At 43.8% G+C, this 20,372-nt stretch overlaps 1 protein-coding gene and 1 long non-coding RNA gene across 2 annotated transcripts in view; one reads left to right on the top strand and one right to left on the bottom strand.

Annotated features, from left to right (window-relative positions):
* Nucleotides 1-6,949, top strand: part of ZYG11B (zyg-11 family member B, cell cycle regulator) — a 91,026-nt gene extending 84,077 nt beyond the window's left edge. The window contains exons 13-14 of the mRNA XM_066269176.1: nt 132-229; nt 6,329-6,949. Coding sequence (XP_066125273.1) covers nt 132-229; nt 6,329-6,519 — 289 coding nt within the window. The 3' untranslated portion in view covers nt 6,520-6,949. The remainder of the gene's footprint in view (nt 1-131; nt 230-6,328) is intronic.
* Nucleotides 6,950-9,994: 3,045 nt separating this feature from the next.
* On the bottom strand, nt 9,995-12,996 carry LOC136331152 (uncharacterized). The gene is made up of 2 exons (XR_010730450.1): nt 12,702-12,996; nt 9,995-12,508 (listed from the first exon to the last, which is right to left on the bottom strand). It is a non-coding gene; the product is annotated as an uncharacterized lncRNA (long non-coding RNA).
* Nucleotides 12,997-20,372: the final 7,376 nt, after the last annotated feature.

Below are 20,372 nucleotides of genomic sequence, written 5' to 3'. Positions count from 1 at the left end.
CTATTCTTTAGGTCATTTATATTAGTTTTAAAATAGTTGGATAAAATGTCTAGAATGAAAAGCTCGGGAATCATTCCTTTAAAAAATGACAAAGTATAGGATTTAAGTTTTATTTTCTTTTGAACTCTTAGGTCCTTTAATCCGTTTTTCCCATTACTTGGCTGTTTCACAACACCAGGAGTCCAGCTATGGGCAGTTTGGGCCATGCAACATGTCTGCAGCAAGAATCGTATGTACCCCCCCCAAAAAAAAAAAACCCGATGATTTTCTTTATTTGTTGTTTTTTTGTGGGGTTTTTTTTTGTGTGTGTGTGTGTGTTTTTTTGTGACAGAGACAGAGAGAGTCAGAGAGAGAGACAGATAGGGACAGACAGACAGGAAGGGAGAGAGATGAGAAGCATCAGTTCTTTGTTGCAGCAGCTTAGTTGTTCATTGATTGCTTTCTCATATGTACCTTGACTGGGGGGCTACAGTAGACTGAGAGTGACCCCTTGCTCGAGCCAACGACCTTGGGCTCAAGCTGGCAAGCCTTGCTCAAACCAGATGAGCCCACGCTCAAGCTGGTGACGTCGGGGTCTTGAACCTGTGTCCCCCACATCCCAGTCCAATGCTCTATCCATTGCGCCACCGCCTGGTCAGGCTGTTTTTCTTTTTCAAGGAAAATTCTCCTTACATTGGAAAATCATTTCTGAATTGTGTATTGAAATGATTTTTCAGGACACAAACTTTAAAATGTACAATGTAGTCTAACCCGTGGTGGCCTACTGGATAAAGCATTGACCTAGAACACTGAGGTCATGGGTTTGAAACTCTAGGCTTGCTTGTTCAAGGTACATATGGAAGTCATGGGAATCAATGCTTCCTGCTCCTCCCCTCCTCTTCTCTTTCTCTCTCTGTCTTTCTCTCTCTGTCTCTCCCATCTCTAAAATGAATAAATAAAATCTTTTTTAAAAAGTACAATGTAAGAGGCCCTGTCCAGTTGGCTCAGTGGTAGAGCGTCGGCCTGGCGTGCAGAAGTCCCAGGTTCGATTCCCGGCCAGGGCACACAGGAGAAGCACCCATCTGCTTCTCCACTCCTTCCCCTCTCCTTCCTCTCTGTCTCTCTCTTCCCCTCCCGCAGCTGAGGCTCCATTGGAGCAAAGATGGCCCGGGCACTGAGGATGGCTCTGTGGCCTCTGCCTCAGGCGCTAGGATGGCTCTGGTCGCAACAGAGCAACGCCCCAGATGGGCAGAGCATCGCCCCCTGGTGGGCATGCTGGGTGGATCCCGGTCGGGCGCATGCGAAAGTATGTCTGACTGCCTTCCCGTCTCCAGCTTCGGAAAAATGCAAAAAAAAAAGTACAATGTAAGAGAAACTTAGGTTATAAACTAAATTTAATTTTTTTAGAATGAGCTTGGCAGTAGTAGATACTGAATGACAATGGTGAATGAGACTTACACTGTTCTGACATCATGGGATATAAAGATTAGGATCTTACAGTGAGTTCGTTTGTTGACCAAAATATCTTTTTTTTTTTTTTTTTTTTTTTTTTTTTTTTTTTAATTTATTCATTTTTAGAGAGGAGAGAGAAAGACAGAGAGGGAGAGAGAGGAGAGGCCGAGAGAGAGAGAAGGGGGAGGAGCTGGAAACATCAACTCCCATATGTGCCTTGACCAGGCAAGCCCAGGGTTTCGAACCGGCGACCTCAGCATTTCCAGGTCGGTGCTTTATCCACTGCGCCACCACAGGTCAGGCTGACCAAAATATCTTAAGGAGATCCAGTGTTATCATACATTCCAGTGCCCAGTCCTATATATAAAAAAACTACCTGTTCAGCCTGACCTGTAGTGGCGCAGTGGATAAAGCGTCGACCTGGAAATGCTGAAGTTGCTGGTTCAAAACCCTGGGCTTGCCTGGTCAAGGCACATATGGGAGTTGGTGCTTCCAGCTCCTCCCCCCTTCTCTCTCTCTCTCTCTCTCTCTCTCTCTCTCTCTCCTCTCTAAAAATGAATAAATTTTAAAAAAAAGTCCACAGAACAAGGAATGGTTATAGGGCCTGACCTGTGGTGGCGCAGTAGATAAAGTGTTGACCTGGAATGCTGAGGTCGCTGGTTCGAAACCCTGGGCTTGCCCAGTCAAGGTACATATGGGAATTGATGCTTCCTGCTCCTCCCTCCTTCTCTCTCTTTCTCTCTCTTTCTCCCCTTCTCTAAAATAAATAAATAAAATCTTAAAAAAATATATTCCCTGTTCACCTGACCAGGCAGTGGTGCAGTGGATAGAGCGTCAGACTGGGATGCAGAAGGACCCAGGTTCGAGACCCTGAGGTCGCCTGCTTCAGCGCGAGCTCATCTGGTTTGAGCAAAAAGCTCACCAGGTTGGACCCAAGGTCGCTGGCTCAAGCAAGGGGTTACTCAGTCTGCTGAAGGCCTGTGGTTAAGGCACATGTGAGAAAGTAATCAATAAACAACTAAAGTGTCGCGACAAAAAACTGATGATTTGTGCTTCTCATCTCTCTTCGTTCCTGTCTGTCTATCCCTCTCTCTGACTTTCTCTGTCCCTGTAAAAAAAAAAAAAATCCCTTGTTCAAGATATTGCTCTCTGTACCAGTGGTCTGTGGAAAAGCAAAGCATTTAGATCTTTAATAAGCAAAGCACTGCCCTAGCTGGGTAGCTCAGAGCATCATCCCAAAGTACAGAAGTTACCAGTTTGATCCCTGATCAGGGCACATACAGGAACAGATCAGTGCTTCTGTCTCTCTCACTCTCTTCATTCCCTAAAATCAATAAGATAAACATTTTTTAAATTTTTTTATTGGCCCTGGCCAGTTGGCTCAGTGGTAGAGTGTCGGCCTGGCGTGCAGAAGTCCCGGGTTCAATTCCCCACCAGGGCACACAGGAGAAGCGCCCATCTGCTTCTCCACCCCTCCCCCTCTCCTTCCTCTCTGTCTCTCTCTTCCCCTCCCGCTGGGGATGGCTCCTTGGCCTCTGCCCCAGCTGCTGGAGTGGCTCTGGTTGCAACAGAGCGACACCCCGGAGGGGCAGAGCATCGCCCCCTGGTGGGCAGAGCGTTGGCCCCTGGTAGGCGTGCCGGGTGGATCCCAGTCAGGCGCAGGCGAGAGTCTGTCTGACTGTCTCTCCCCATTTCCAGCTTCAGAAAAATACAAAAAAAAAACAAAACTTTTTTATTGATTGATTTTAGAGAGAAAAAGAAAGAGAAAAACAATCTCACCAGGTGGTGATGTAATGGATAGAGGACCCAGGTTCAAAACCCTGAGGAGCCTGACCAGGCGGTGGCGCAGTAGATAGAGCGTCAGACTGGGATGCTGAGGACCCGGGTTCGAGACCCCAAGGTCGCCAGCTTGAGCATGGGCTGATCTGGTTTGAGCAATAGCTCACCAGCTCAGACCCAAGGTCGCTGGCTCAAGCAAGGGGTTACTCGGTCTGCTGAAGGCCCACGGTCAAGGCACATATGAGAAAGCAATCAAGGAACAGCTAAGGCGTAGCAATGCGCAATGGAAAACTAATGATTGATGCTTCTCATCTCTCCGTTCCTGTCTGTCTGTCCCTATATATCCCTCTCTCTGTAAAAAAAATTAAATAAATAAATAAATAAAATAAAAAATACTTAGATCTTAAAATAAATAAATAAATAAAACCCTAAGGACCCAGGATCCAAAACCCTGAGGTCACCGGCTTGAGGGCGGGCTCATCCAGCTTGAGCACAGGCTCTCTGGCTTGAGTGCAGGGTCACTGGCTTGAGGCCTAAGGTCGTTGGCTTGAGCCCAAGGTTGCTGGCTTGAGCAAGGGGTCGGTGACTCAACGAAGAATTGATGCTTCTCATCTCTCTCTTTCTGTCTGTCCATATCTGTCCCTCTCTCTGTCTGTCTCTCTCTCTCTAAAAAAAAACAATTTAATAAAAAATTTGAAAATGTATGTGCTTCAAAGGACACTCCATCAAGAAAGTGAAAAAACTTGCTTGACCTGTGGTTACACAATGGATAAAGCACCCACCTGGAATTCTGAGGTCACTGGTGCAAAACCCTGGTCTTGCCCAGTCAAGGCACATAAGAGAAGCAACTACTATGCATTATTGTTTCACACTCCTTCCCTCCTTTCTCTCTTTCACTCTTTCTTTTTCTAAAATAAAAACAAAATCTAAAAAAGTAAAAAACTCACAAAATGGGCCCTGGCCGGTTGGCTCAGCGGTAGAGTGTCGGCCTGGCGTGCAGGGGACCCGGGTTCGATTCCCAGCCAGGGCACACAGGAGAGGCGCCCATGTGCTTCTCCACCCCCCCCTCCTTCCTCTCTGTCTCTCTCTTTCCCTCCTGCAGCCAAGACTCCATTGGAGCCAAGATGGCCCGGGCGCTGGGGATGGCTCCTTGGCCTCTGCCCCAGGTGCTAGAGTGGCTCTGGTCTCGGCAGAGCATTGCCCCCTGGTGGGCAGAGCGTCGCCCCTAGTGGGCGTGCCGGGTGGATCCCGGTCGGGCGCATGCGGGAGTCTGTCTGACTGTCTCTCCCTGTTTCCAGCTTCAGAAAAATACAAAAAAAAAAAAAAAAGAAAAAAAAAACAACTCACAAAATGGTTGAAAATATTTACAAATTAATATATTTGATTAGGGGCTTGTTTTCAGAATATGTATAGTTTTTACAACTTAATAATGAAAAGAAAATAACCCTGTTTAAAAATGGGCAAAGGATCTGAATAGACAGTTTTCCAAAGATAATATACAGATGTCCAATAAGCACATAAAAAGAAGCTCAACATCATCAGTCATTAGAGAACTAAAAATTAAAACCACAATGAGATACCACTTCACACCTACTATAATCAAAATGATAGACAAAGGCAAGTGTTGGCAAGGATGTGAAACAACTTTAACATTCATTGCTGATGGGATTGGAAAATTATATAACCACTTAGAAACCAGTTTGGTGATTTCTTTTATTTTTTTAAGCGAGAGTTGGGGAAATGGAGAGATAAACTCCCACTTGTGACTCAATGGACTGGGATCCACCCAGCAACCCCCATCTGGGGCAGATGGTCGAATCAGTCTAGCGATCCTCAGCACCTGAGGCTGATGCTTGGACCAAGTGAGCCACTGGCTGCAAGAGGAGAAGAGAGAGAGAAGGGGGACAGGAGAAGAGAAGAAAATGGTCACTTCTCATGTGTATCCTGACAGTGGATCAAACCAAGGATGTTCACACACTGGGCCAGTGCTCTATCCACTGAACCAACCGGCCAGGGCAGTTTGGTGATTTCTTATAGAGTTAAGCATACATTTAGCATTTTTGTAGCATTCCAGTTATTTCTTCAAGATCAATGAAATGAGGCCCTGGCCAGGTAGCTCAGTTAGAGCAGCAGCATCCTGACATGCTGAGATTGTGAGTTCAATACCTAACTAGTGCACATACAAGAATCAACCAGTGAATGCATAAATAAGAGGAACAACAAAATCAATGATTTTCTCTCTCTCACATACTCCCTATTTTTTCTTCCTCTCTGAAACCAATAAATTAAAGATTTTATTTTTATTCATTTTAGAGAGGGGAAAGAGAGAGAAGGGGGGAGCAGGAAGCATCAACTCCCATATGTGCTTTGACCAGGCAAGGCCAGGGTTTCAAACTGGCGACCTCAGTGTTCCAGGTTGCTGGCTTTATCTACTGTACCACCACAGGTCAGGCTGAAACAAACAAACAAAAAACCCTTTTTAATAAAAAGAAAATTAAAGAAAAAAAGATCTATAAAAAACACAAATGCATAAAAGTTTAACAGCATCTAACTTGTGACTTTGGGTCAAATAAATTTTCCTTTCCAGATTGTTTTAAGGTTTTGATCAAAATAAAAATGTAATTGTGGCCTGACCAGGTGGTGGCGCAGTAGATAGAGTGTTGGACTGGAACACGGAGGACCCAGGTTCGAAACCCCGAGGTCACCAGCTTGAGCCCAAGGTCCTGGTTTGAGCAAGAGGTCACTTGCTCTGCTGTAGCCCCACCTCCCACAAGGCACATATGAGAAAGCAACCAAGAATTGATGCTTCTTATCTCTCTCCCTTTCTGTCTGTCTATCCCTATCTGTCCCTCTCTCTGTTTCTTTCTGTCACCAAAAAAAAAGAAAAATGTAAATGTGTGTGTGTGTATATGTCTATATAAACATATAGATATAATGTGTTTTATTTATGTGTGGGACCTTGCAATATAGACATAACATTATTATAAAGATATTTATCAAGCTTTAGCATGTGGTAGTGCTCAATAACAAAACAGCTAAAATTTATGTGAAAAAAGATCTCCTTTTTTGTGGAATAATTTTTAAGCATTTTAAGAAAAGCTCTTCTGTTTTCTTTCAGCATCAAGGTATTGCAGCATGCTGATTGAGGAAGGAGGATTGCAGCATTTATACAACATCAAAGAACATGAACAGACCGATCCCCATGTCCAACAGATTGCTGTGGCCATTCTGGACAGCTTAGAAAAACACATTGTACGCCATGGGAGACCACCTCCCTGTAAAAAGCAGCCCCAGGCCAGACTAAATTGATAGCCATAGGCAATTGAATCAAAGGAATCCTTTTTGTGATAGGTTCATTTGGAGTATCTTTACCTTCTGTGATGTTTTGGGGTTTCTATGTGACAAGCATCTTAGATCAGTTTGGGATTGATGGTGTATAGTACTACCATGTGAATAGTCTCTAATTTGTTTTGTGATTTTTAACTTAGGAGATAAGAAGGGTCTCTTCCTTCATCATTGCTTTTTAGGAAAGTTTCCACATCCTTCAGTGTTTGAACTTACCTGTGCTTGAAATTCTATAGTTTTATGATAAAGTTTGCACGAACTCTTAGGCCAGACTTTTCTGATCTTAACGACCCTTCCAATCAGGTTGCAGCTTCAGAGAAGCTGTTAACCTGATTTCTGGCACTGCTTCAGTTGTAAATTTTATACTGCTTCTGTATAAAATGCCTTTATTCTCTGTCTGTGTACCTTTTATAAGATACAGTTCTTAGTGTGAAAGAATGGAAATCTGAATCCTCTCCTTGCAAAAGCTACTTACTGCTAGAGCCTGAATGGCTGGAAGAAAAATATATTAAAAAGAAAAACTATTAAGGGAGAACAGAGTTTAGGAACTGGGGAAAGGTCCAGTCTTATGGTATAATTTTTTAACTGGAGCAGGCCATCCTTCGGGAGCCCGCCTCTCCTGGAGCAGTGAGCAGTGACTGCTTCATATTTATTCCTGGAATCCTGGGCTTCTGCTCCTACACAGACTGCTGGTTACTCTCTAGAAATATTTCCCCAAGCATCATGATGTAAAATATTATAGCATTCTGCATTGAGAGTTAACTGTCTGAATCTGTATGTCACATTGTGAAAATGTAAATTTTTTAAATATCTGGTTAAAACTGACCATTCTTGTCCCTCTATTTCAAAGTCACTTGGTTCATTGGAATAGAGACTATACATGATGTTTCCTGCTCAGTTAAAATACAATTAACAATAGTAAACTTTGCCACAAGAAGTTAAATTTCTTCTGTTTCAAAATACATGTATCTTAATGTTTTCATGTTGGAGGAATATGCCCACATCTCACTGCCGAAAATGAATAAGAAGGATTAGACTGGTGTTAAATGTAGTGATTCTAGTTGCAGTACATCAAAAATACTTTTTGATGGATTATATTTTTAGACAGTTGCCTTTCCTTTAAGATACCTGTTACAGTAAAGAATTAGTGATCATTATATCAAGGATGGCAGTTGGGAGGCAGCAAGTCACCAAGAAACTTAATTCCAATTTAAATTTTAGTTTGTGAATAAGGTTAATCACAATCTGAGATGACTGCCTTTTTTTCATAGATGGCCAAAACGTTTTCATGAGAGATTTTAAATGGTATGTTTAAATTATAGTGATTATTCAGAGGCATTTTTATTTAGAAAAGAGCTGGTTTATTAGTGTGCTGATAACATTTTTGATGTACACATTTCCTGCCACTATTGCAGCAGTCATACTTGAATTTGGTACTCCTTCATGGGAATGAAAACTTAGACTGAAATGAAATGGTCTTTAGAACCATTAAAAATAGAATTTAATTGTGGGTTAATTCTGACTTAGTTGGTGTTAAGAAAATGGTTATAGGAACAGGATAAAATCTCACAGATAAAGTGTATTTCAGAATGTGAGGGTGATCTGGCTACGACATCTGTCACCCTATTGATTTCCAGAGTTGATTCAGCTGATCTGGCTGACTAGGCGGGTGTCCCCTTCCTCCCTCACTGCTCCCTGTGCCTCCCTCCCAAAGCTGCATGCTGATGGCAGAGGAGGACGAGAGGAGAGGACCCTTCTGCAGTCAAGGGTGTACGAGTAGCTGCGCTCCCCTGCTAGAACCTCCAAACAAGTCTCAAGTATTTCAGAGGAAATAAAATAATGCTTTAAATTCCCCTCCCCCTTTTTCCTGAATTTTAACGTCTAAGGCAAAAATGTAGAAAATAGGACTGCTTACAGTAGCTTGGAAGTTGCTATTAGCTGTGTTGACCACTTCCCAATCTCCTGGCTTGTGTACTTAAGGGAAAGACTATTTGAAAAGTTTGGATTACCGTTTCTCTTATATCCTTTTCAAGACAAAAGTGCATGTTCCTTATGTTTAACCCTAGATTTTTGTCTTCACAAATTGTTTTCAGAAATGGCTATAAATGTACAGAAAATAATAAATCTCTTCACTATGAAGAATAACTTGTTGATAGATGAAGACTCAAAAATATTTTAATTTACTACTTTGAACACTGGTGATGGCCAGATACCTCTGAGTCTTAAAAACAAAATAAATTGATCACATCCCAAATATATAAAAGTTGTAGTGCCTTTATTGTTGGGATGGTTCTTAAAATTGTATATCTAATTAAGGCACAGAATTGTTCCTAAAGTCTTGAATCTGGCTAAAATATAGTAGATATATTAGGCCTCCGTTTTGCATTTGTATAAAAGAATTTAACAGTACTTGGTGCCTTCGAGGGTTACCTCTTCAGTGGCTTTAAGGTACTGTTTCAAGCACAATTTAGACCAGGGGTCCCCAAACTACGGCCTGCGGGCCACATGCGGCCCCCTGAGGCCATTTATCCGCCCCCCCCCCCCCCGCCGCACTTCCGGAAGGGGCACCTCTTTCATTGGCGGTCAGTGAGAGGAGCACATTGACCATCTCATTAGCCAAAAGCAGGTCTAGCCGACCGGGTGGTGGCGAAGTGGATAGAGCGTCGGACTGGGATGCGGAAGGACCCAGGTTCGAGACCCCGAGGTCGCCAGCTTGAGCGCAGGCTCATCTGGCTTGAGCAAAGAGCTCACCAGCTTAGACCCTAGGCCCCTGGCTCCAGCAGGGGGTTACTCGGTCTGCTGAAGGCCCGCGGTCAAGGCATATGTGAGAAAGCAATCAATGAACAACTAAGAAGTCGCAACGTGCAACGAGAAACTGATGATTGATGCTTCTCATCTCTCTCCGTTCCTGTCTGTCTGTCCCTGTCTATCTCTGCCTCTGTAAAAAAAAAAAAAAAAAGGCAGGTCTATAGTTCCCATTGAAATACTGGTCAGTTTGTTGATTTAAATTTACTTGTTCTTTATTTTAAATATTGTATTTGTTCCTGTTTGTTTTTGTTTTTTTTTACTTTAAAATAAGATATGTGCAATATGCATAGGGATTTGTTCATAGTTTTTTTTATAGTCTGGCCCTCCAACGGTCTGAGGGACAGTGAACTGGCCCCCTGTGTAAAAAGTTTGGGGACCCCTGATTTAGACTAAGGTTGAACCACTCATTGCTCAAATCCTACGTGTACTTAGTGTAAAATAACACTGCATCAGTCTACAAGCAACAGCAAGAGTTAGATGTACTAAAGGAAATGGAATTAGACTTTTTAGAGTATAATGATGCATATTGGTATCATTAAGTAAAACAAGAACAATCTGAAATTAAAGCAAAAATAACTAAGCCATCTCATTGTTTCCATCAAGTAAATTTTGCTGTGATCTCTGTACTCTAAAAAATTTTTTTTTTTTTTTTTTTTTTTTTGCTGTCGAAAAGAAACATAGATCAAGTAGTAATAAGGGGTTAGTTTACCATCTGGCTAGGTAAGGACCCAGTGGCTACTGATCTTAGTTGAGGACTTTATAATTCATATCAGACCCACAATTCCAGGAATTGACTTAACTATTGCTGTTCCTCACTCCTGGTAATTAAGTAGCACCAGTCAACTTAATTACCCAAGGTGGCAGTGAATCACCATAAGGCTGCTATCTGAATTTAATCTTACCTTTTCATTGGGTACAGCCAAAGAATCGGATTAATGTTTAAAAACATTAATGCTATATATCCAGCCTAGGAAGTTGCTTTTATTAAGTGGAACCTTTTGAGTTGGCCCTTGTTCTCCCCAGTTCCTTTCATTTGGCTATATTTGTAATTATGCCGTGAATCTGATAGCATCAGGCCATCTTCCAGCCCCATGAAGCACAGTTTAATGAAAACATATTACGTGTGCTGAATTAGGGTAGGTTAAAGAATCATGGTTTCGGCTTAGTGTTTCAAATGCACACCCATCACCACCCTCTACTTCCCTGCCGTAGAACAATGTGCAGCAGTACCCAAGTTTGAAAAGAGGTCACGAGTAGCAGAGAAAATAATGTTTTATATATGTTGAAAACCTACCCCTCTGCTGCCTCTAATGGTATGTTTACATTCTTTAGTTGTTATGTAACTTTTATGTTGGGATAAACAGTATTATTAAACTAAAGGTGTATGTTAAAGCCACTAGCACATTGTCAGCTGATGTGGGCAGTTTTATCTGTATGTTATTTGGGGACTTTATGGCTAGGACTTCAGAGTAGTATTCTAAAGCAGCTTATAGAGAGATTTGCAAATTTATGGTTTCCCTCTCAAATCCATTGTAGCAGTTTCAAATGATTGTGTGGATATGGGATATTTAATCTTTACCATTTGCTTTGTATTGACACATTTTTAATTTTTAGTTAACTCATGAGCTGTTTATTTTAGGAATAATGCAAATCCAGCCTTCATCCAGTGCTGAGAAAAACAGTATGAAACGAAAATTTGCTGAGTATGCTTTAAATGAGTAATTGTTCTATCTTTTTTAGTATTTTGTAGTCTTTGCATGACATGGTACACTCTTAATTCTGCATTCTTTGGTTTCTAAATCTTAACCTAATACATTTTATGTTAACTGATTGGTAGACTAAGAAAGATCTTTCTCTGCCTATTTCTTCCCTCCCCCAGTTTTTGGAGATAACCTATGAGAAAATAAATGCTGTTTCTCATTTCTCTGGATGAAGCAGTTCTTTTGGACAGCACAACCTAACTTTATAGCTAGACAGAATGACTATTAAGAATCTTTAGAAATCTGGCCTGACCTGTGGTGGCGCAGTGGATAAAGCGTCGACCTGGAAATGCTGAGGTCGCCAGTTTGAAACCCTGGGCTTGCCTGGTCAAGGCACATATGGGAGTTGATGCTTCCAGCTCCTCCCCACCTTCTCTCTCTGTCTCTCTCTCCTCTCTCTCTCTTCCTTTCTCTCTCCTCTCTAAAATGAATAAATAAAATTAAAAAAAATCCTCAAGGGTTGTAACCGTTACAACTCTGTTTAAAAAAAAAAAAAAGAATCTTTAGAAATCCAAATTTGCCTGACCTGCAGTGGCACAGTGGGTAAAAGTGTCAACCCGGAATGCTGAGGTCACAGGTTCAAAACCCCAGGCTTGCCTGGTCAAGGCACATATGGGAGTTGATGCTTTCTGCTCCTCCCCCGCCCCTTCTCTCTCTCTCTGTCTCCTCTCCCAAAAAAATGAATACACAAAATCTAAAAAGGAAAAAAAAAAAAGATTTACTAGAAGTCCAAATTTATCAAAACTATTTTATGGGAAATTGGTAATCGAGTTCATTAATAAATAGTATGTGCTCAGTTTGGGACTTACTTTTAGGAAAACTGTTCAAATTGGGTTATTTTAAGCTTATTTTAATCAGCATACAAGTAAGAAGCTACTTAGCTAGTGGAAACTGAATACACTTTCATAAAAGTAAATTCTTCAGAGCATTTTTCCCCTTTAAAAATGGGAGGATGTTATATCAAGATTTATGCTCCCAGATAATCTCCAAGAATAAAAATCCCTGAATTTTATAGAATTGCTACTGTCAAATTCTGATTTATGAATGTGGGAAAAACTATCTTTTGCTTGAATCCTGGTGGGAGAGCTAAAATCCTTTCAAAGGATATGAAAAAAATCATTGGAAAGTATAATGTATATACATTTCAAAGGTTCTCAGTTATCTGGACAGAAGGCACTGTTCTCACTGTGGCTAAATAAATGGCAGTGTTCTGTACATAAATCATGCTGTATTTTAAGTCAGGACATCACTTAGGTATTAATGTGTGTACAGATTTTTGTTTTGGGAAATTTTTTTGCCTAAATAAATGTTATAAATTTTATGTAAAGCCTGTCTTGCCTACTTTGATTCTAGACATTTGCTTTAAAATGTAAATACTGCCTGACCTGTGGTGGCGCAGTGGATAAAGAGTCGACTTGGAAATGCTGAGGTCACCGGTTCAAAACCCTGGGCTTGCCTGGTCAAGGCACATATGGAAGTTGATGCTTCCAGCTCCTCCCTCTTTCTCTCTCTCTCTCCCTCCTCTCTAAAATGAATAAATAAAAATTAAAAAAAAAAAAAAAGTAAATACTGCCTGACCAGGCGGTGGCGCAGTGGATAGAGTGTCGGACTGGGATGCTGAGGACCCAGGTTCGAGACCCCAAGGTCGCCAGCTTGAGCGTGGGCTCATCTGGTTTGAGCAAAAGCTCACCAGGTTGGACCCAAAGTCTCTGGCTCAAGCAAGGGGTTACCCGGTCTGAAGGCCGAGGTCAAGGCACATATGAGAAAGCAATCAATGAACAACTAAGGTGTCACAATGCGCCGACGAAAAGCCAATGATTGATGCTTCTCATCTCTCCGTTCCTGTCTGTCTGTTCCCCTGTCTATCCCTCATTCTAACTATCTCTGTAAAAAAAAGAAAATAAATAAAATAAAAAATAAAATGTAAATACTAATACAAGATTCAGATTCTTTTTTTTTTTTTTTTTAATTTTTTAATTTATTCATTTTTTAGAGAGAGGAGACAGGGACAGATAGAGAAGGGAGGGAGGAGCAGGAAGCATCAGCTCCCACATGTGCCTTGACCAGGGAAGCCTGGGGTTTCAGGCCAGTGACCTCAGCATTTCAGGTCGACGCTTTTACCCACTGCGCCACCACAGGTCAGGCAAGATTCAGATTCTTTAGTTATCCTCTTATAACAATTGCTTTCTGAAAAAGTTCAGTGATTTTGTTACCAGTGATGTTAGCTCTCAGTTATTGAGTTTGGCAAAGAAAGAATTCAGAGTCAAGAACTCGAATGCAAGAAGTTTATTTAGCATGCAAAGCAAAAGTACACTTGGAGAGAAGTTTCCAGCAGGCTGCTCAGAGAGCTGTGTTGGCCTTTTAGAAAGAACATCACAGAGGCAGAAGTGAGCCAGCTAGCAGCTGGGCTGTGTGGACTCCGGAAACAAGGCACAGAGGTTAAAAAAAGAAAGGGGGGGAGTCTTTTGAGTCTGGCTGGTGGTAGCGCAGTAGATAGAGCACTGACCTGGGACACTGAGGTCCCAGTTTCGAAACCCTGAGGTCCCTGACTTGAGCGTGGATTCATCCGACTTCAGCACAGACTGACCAGCTTGAGCACAGCGTTGCCATTTTGATTGTGGGATCGTTGACGTGATCCCATGTTTGCTAGCTTGAAGCCAAACGTCACTGGCTTGAGCCCAGGGTTGCTGGCTTGAGCAAGGGGTCACTTGCTTGGTTGAATACCCCTGGTCAAGGGATGTATAAGAAGCAATCAATGAAGAATTAAAAGTACCACAACTGTGAGCTGATACTTCTCATCTCTCTCCCTTCTTGCCAGCTCTTTCTCTCTTGCAAAACAAAGAAAAGGCCTTTGGAGACAGGTTCAAGGAGTTTGCCCAACGAGCTGCCACTGCCCACTGCTTCCTTGGTTGCAAGTCGTGGGGACCATTAGAGTTTAGAAGAAAAGAAAGATACACCCCTCAATAAAGAAGGTGTGGGCAAAAGAGAGCACAAAGAGCACACCAAGTTGTTTAAGGGATTTTTTTTTTTTTTTTTTTTTTTTTTTTTAGGAGGGAGAGTGAGGCAGACTCTTGTATGTGCCCTGACAGATCCACCCGGCAACTCCATCTGAGGCCAATGCTCAAGTATGGAGCTATTTTTGGCACCTGAGGCTGATGTGCTTCAACAGGGCTATCCTCAGTACCTGGTGCCACATTCAAACCAATCAAGCCACTGGCTGAGGGAGAGGAAGAGGGAAATTAGGGGGAGGGGTGGATCGCTTCTCCTGTGTGCCCTGATCAGGAATTCTTTTAAATTATTTATTTATTTATTTATTTATTTATTTATTTATTTATTTATTTACAGAGACAGTCAGAAGGATAGATAGGGACAGACAGGAACGGAGAGAGGTGAGAAGCATCAATTATCAGTTTTTCATGGTGACATGTGGGTCTTCAGCAGACTGAGACCAAGTAACCCCTTGCTCGAACCAGCAACCTTGGGTCCAAGCTGGTGAGCTTTTGCTCAAACTAGATGAGCCCGCACTCAAGCTGGCGACCTCGGGATCTTGAACCTTGGTCCTTCCGCATCCCAGTCCGACGCTGTATCCACTGCGCCACTGCCTGGTCAAGCCCTGATTAGGAATTGAACCTGGGATATCCATATGTGGGGCCAATGCTTTATCCACTGAGCCACCAGCCAGGGCTTATCTTAAGGGTTTTTATCTGTTTTATCAGCTTTCTAAAGGCAGGAATTTTAGGGAAGCTCTCAGAGGAGGATCTCAATAGAATATTCATCAGCTTTCCAGGGTGTCCTTTAATATGCTGTTTCATAGTGTATAGGGTCAGGGTTGTGGTCTCAACTGATTGGTTGGCACAGGGGTAGGAGGTCAGTGATCATTGCATCTTGTCCTGATGCCACCCCTGGCATCAGTTTGGTTTTGCTGCTTTTCTGGGCCTGGAGCTGAAACAACAGAGGCCTGAATGTTATCTCTTGTTTGACCAAAACTCTGTCTCTGCCTTCAACAGTCCCAAGATTATTTGTCCCTAAGATTATTTGACACTGATCACCTCATAGTCCTGAGGTCTTAATGCTTAAGGTAGTGGACATACAAATGAGAGGGAGGAAGGTGAGTCATGGTGCTGGATGAGGCCAGTTTTGAATCAACTGTTTTAGTTTTCCTATTTAACTTGTCAAGGAATTTTCCTAGCTTCTTACTATCCTGCCTAAGTTTTACTGCAAAAGTTTTCTAGTATTGGAACTCCATTTATTTGTTTTATTAAATATATACGTATGTTTAGGTACTGTAAGGCCAGTTGAAGGAGGACACCTGAGTTCAGGTAAGAAAAGTTTATTAGGAGCCTGAGGGGTTGACTCCTAAGGTGGAGGTCAGCAACCAGTTCTCTAACAGGTTGAGTTAAATAGGGGATTCCAGGGTGGGGGCTGGTAGTCGGTACAGGAAGAGAATGGAGAGGATTAACCATAAGTAAGCTAGGGGACCTTCCACACCTGGGTGAGTCAATCTGGATGTCTAAGGGGAGGTGATCTGGAATGTCCAGTTTTTTAATGTCCTTTCGTCTACCTAAGGGAGGAGGAGGTCATGGCCCCGCCTGCAACCCTATCATTCCAGCCTTTTGTTATATGGTTATGGGGCGATGATCATTTTTCTGTAACTGCTTCCTGCTGACTAGGGGCGGCGAGTCATGTGAAGGGGCCGCTGGCCTCGGGCTGTGGTGGAAAAGTAGGGACTTTCTGGTAGGTGGCTTCAAGTAACAGGAGCTCATGGACAGTCTGGTTAGTGAAGGCCTTACGGTGGTCCTGGAAGAAATTAGAGAAAAGATGTAGGAGACAGGGACCAAATGCTAGAATGACAAAAATGAGAGAGAGTGAGCCAATAAATGGTAGTAACCAAGACATCCAGTTTGTGTGGAGCCACTGATCCCAAGACCCCTCTTGTCTTTCACGGACTTGTTGACCCACTCCTTTAGCTTTGTTGCTGGTCTCTAAGCAGCCCTGCCTGGTTGAGGTAAAAGCAACACTGTTCTAGAAAAACACAGATACGTCTCTTTTCCACCATTGTAAAGCCAGCAGCCTGGCCCATGCAGGTTCGCATTGGATTCGGACAGTCGGTAAAGAAACAGTGGAGCCAAAAACTGGTGGGCCATCATCTTTAATCCTAGCTTGCACCCGGCGGGCAAGTAAAAACACACACTGGGCTCCAAAACCCACTCACATTCAGTGCTCACAAAGCTACTGACTTACCCGAGTTTCCTAGAATCAAAGGTTTCTAGCTCACCAGACTTTATTCACCTCTGTTCCCCATCTCCTTCCTTCTCCCTGCACCCAAACTGCACAAACTGGCTTCTCACTCAACACTCCACCATCTTGGCTGCTTTTCCTGGCCTCCTCCACGTGGCCTTTCTCTGCTCTCCTCTCTGCTCTCCCCTCTAATGCTAATCTCAGGAACCAAGAGCGCAAGCTTCTGTTCTGCCCCCATTTTATAGCGTATATTCATAACCTTTAATCCAATATACAAAATAGGAAGTCTCTAATACAAAGTCACTTATCTGAGGCATAATTGGATTGTACCACCCCACATCAAAAGGGTGGGAAAGGCTTAGTCCTAAAACCAAGCCCCAGGCCACAAGGATCCTGCCTGCCCACAGCCCACCCCCAACACACATTAATATCACCTGGGCGACAGCTTCCATGTGGGCAGCGCCATCTTTAACAAAGTGAGCATAATATATTTTATCTGCCCAACAACCGTCAAGAGGTCCAAGCCGTGGAGGTTTTGTAGCACGACAGTGGCCAGGGAATCAAGTTGGTCTTGGAGCCTTACCAGAGTGGAGGAGAGTTTTGAAGATCTGTATTGCCCATTTGTTCCTCTGCTTGATTAGAAGAGTGCTAGGGATAGGAAGAGGCTTGTTGGTTGGAACTATGTTGATGTGAAGGGTGAGGTAGACTAGGATACATATTACTGTCCAATTAGTTGGGAGGCCATTTAGTTGTTTGTCCCACACATGGAGAGAGCCCCTGACTGGGTGATACAGGCTGAGAGGTGAAGAGAGAACAGATGGACAAAGGGTTGTTCTCGTCCTTCTGTTTTTGAGCTCTGGATAGTCGGGGTGGAGGAAAGAGCAGCCCCAATAAGCGGAGTAGATATGAGAGGTAGATTGTTTTGAGCATTGTAATCTTGTCAAGGAGAAAGTAATAAGCCAGTGATAGCATTGGTCGGTGGGATAGGAGCATTTATGTTGTGAAGCTGTAAAAACAGGCGGGTCTTGTGAATTGAACAGGGTTAGAAAATAATCCCTTTACTTCTGGAGAAACTTGATAGTTGACTCGGTTATTGTGATGGTCTTTAGGAAATTGAATAGTTACCATGATATTGAAGAGTTCAGAAGGGAGGTGACCTACTGGGATAGTACCTTGAGCAATAAAGCATAGGGGGGCAGGTGAAAGAAGGTGGGTATCCAGAGTGACTAGTCCTTGCCTGACCTGTGGTGGCACAGTGGATAAAGCACCAACCTGGAATGCTGAGGTTGCTGGTTTGAACCCTGGGCTTGCCTGGTCAAGGTATATATGGGGGTTGATGCTTCCTGCTCCTCCCTCTCCTTTCTCTCTCTCTCTCTCTTTCTCTCCCCTCTCTAAAATAAGTAAATAAAATCTTTAAAAAAAAAAAAGAGTGACTGGTCCTTGAGCAGGAGGGGTTGGGGTTTTAATTTCTCTAGCTGGGAGTTGTAGGTTTGGTGTAGCTTGTTTTCTTGGTTTGCAGCTGAGGTGATGTTGGGCAGATAAGTTTGTAAACTGTAATTTTATGCTCACTTTATTAAAGATGGTGCTGCCCATGTGGATGGCTGTTGCCTAGGTGATAATATTAATTACCTTTCTGCTTGGGAAGGGGCTTATTTCCTTCCTTTGGTTATGCTAATGTGTGCTGGGGGAGGGCTTTCGCTCTGGAAAGTTTTAAAAGGAGTTGCTAGGAGGCCTGTAAAGCCAGGAGCCGCCATCGGGGCCATTCACATGCAGGTTCGCATTGGATTCGGACAGTCGGTAAAGAAACAGCGGAGCCAAAAACTGATGGGCCATAGTCTTTTTTTTGTGTGTGTTTTTTTTTTTCTTTATTCATTTTTAGAGAGGAGAGAGAGGGAGAGAGAGAGAGACAGAGAGAGAGAAGGGGGGAGGAGCTGGAAGCATCAGCTCCCATATGTGCCTTGACCAGGCAAGCCCAGGGTTTCGAACCAGCGACCTCAGCATTTCCAGGTCAATGCATTATCCACTGCGCCACCACAGGTCAGGCTGGGCCATAGTCTTTAATTCTAGCTTGCACCCGGCGGGCAAGTAAAAATACACACTGGGCTCCAAAACCCAGTCACATTCAGTGCTCACAAAGCCACTGACTTATCCGAGTTTCCTAGAATCAAAGGTTTCTAGCTCACCAGCCTTATTCTCCTCAGTTCCCCATCTCCTTCCTTATCCCATATACAAACTCTACACAAACTGGGGTCTCACTCAGCACTCCGCCATCTTGGCTGCTTTTCCTGGCCTCCTCCACGTGGCCTCCTTCCGCTGCTGGCTCTACCTTCTCTGCTCTCTCATGCTAACCTCAGGAACCAAGAGTCCAAGCTCTCGCTCCATCCCCATTTTATAGTGTAGAAATCCAAACCCTTAATCCAATATACAAAATAGGGAAGTCTCTAATACAAAGTCACTTTCTGAGGCATGATTGGATTGTACCACCCCACAGCAAAAAGGGTGGGAAAGGCTTAATCCCAAAACCAAACCCCAGGCTACAATGATCCTGCCTGCCCCCAACACACATTAATATCACCTGGGTGACGGCATCTTTAACAAAGTGAGCATAATACATTTTATCCGCCCAACAAGGCCATTTTGGGAGAGAGAGGCCATCTGGTTGCAGAGGAGGCAGGGAGCAAGATGGAGGCATGCAGAGGGGACTGAGTGAGGCTGGTGAGGCCTTTGATTCTAGAAAAAACTGGAGAAAGTGGCTTTGGGAGCCCTGAATGGAAAGGGAAATGTTTTCCCGCTGTATTTTCTCCCCCTCCGATTGCGAGCAGGAATAAAGGATGGCCCACCAGTGATTGACTGTGGATTCATTATGATCTACCCAAATTAAACAGGAACCTGCACGGGCCAGGCGGCTGTGATGGTAGCCACGGCTACTGGCCCTACAGGTGGGGTAATCTCCTATGAGAGTGCCAGCTCTCTCAAAGAAGGTGGCCCCTTTCTGAATCTTGTACATAAGAGTGGTGTGGGCCCTGGCCGGTTGGCTCAGCGGTAGAGCGTTGGCCTGGCGTGCGGGGGACCCGGGTTCGATTCCCGGCCAGGGCACGTAGGAGAAGCGCCCATTTGCTTCTCCACACCCCCCCCCTTCCTCTCTGTCTCTCTCTTCCCCTCCCGCAGCCAAGGTTCCATTGGAGCAAAGATGGCCCGGGCGCTGGGGATGGCTCCTTGGCCTCTGCCCCAGGTGCTAGAGTGGCTCTGGTCGCGGCAGAGCATCGCCCCCTGGTGGGCAGAGCATCGCCCCTGGTGGGCGTGCCGGGTGGATCCCGGTCAGGCGCATGCGGGAGTCTGTCTGACTGTCTGTCCCCGTTTCCAGCTTCAGAAAAATACAAAAACAAAACAAAACAAAAAAAAGAGTGGTGTGAAGGAGATGAGTATTATTAAGAGGAATAGGGAGAGCTGAGTAAGCTGAAGATGACATGGACAGACATATCCAGCAGTCAGCTGCATAGGAGTTAGTCTTGATTAAGAGATTTTGTGTAAGATTAAGAGAGCATTCTAGATATGAGGATTCCAAGAGAGAGGGTATGGGGGCAGAGTATGCCTTTAAGGGTAAGGAGATAAGAAAGAATAGAGCAAGCTGGAATCTTCACCCTATCTGTTGCCAGAGGGTAGTCAGAGTTACTCACAGGCCAGGCTCTTCTTCTTCTGGGATTTTAATCAGTCTGAACTTGGCAGATCCTAAGGGGGAGCAGGCATATCTGGGCGATAATTCAGGTTGACTGGAAAGGCCATCCATAGGTGTGTGTGGAGACTGAGTTTTTGTCTTCTTTAATCTAGAGACATGAAACCAGGGGACCTTTCCCTGGAGTTTTGCAGCCATGGGGATGGCGAGCAGAACCTTGGGATTCACTATGCTGGGTGGTAGAGGTAAATTTGTAACAGAAGAAGGCAAATCTAGCTGGCTGAGAAGCAGTAACAGGGCCAACCCCAAGGATAGGAGGTAAAAGGGGAGAGAGGCTC

Source organism: Saccopteryx bilineata, chromosome 3 (genome assembly GCF_036850765.1).
Source record: "Saccopteryx bilineata isolate mSacBil1 chromosome 3, mSacBil1_pri_phased_curated, whole genome shotgun sequence".
NCBI lineage: Eukaryota > Metazoa > Chordata > Mammalia > Chiroptera > Emballonuridae > Saccopteryx > Saccopteryx bilineata.
Note: the sequence above shows the minus strand (reverse complement) of the source record. Positions and strands in the feature narration are given on the sequence as shown.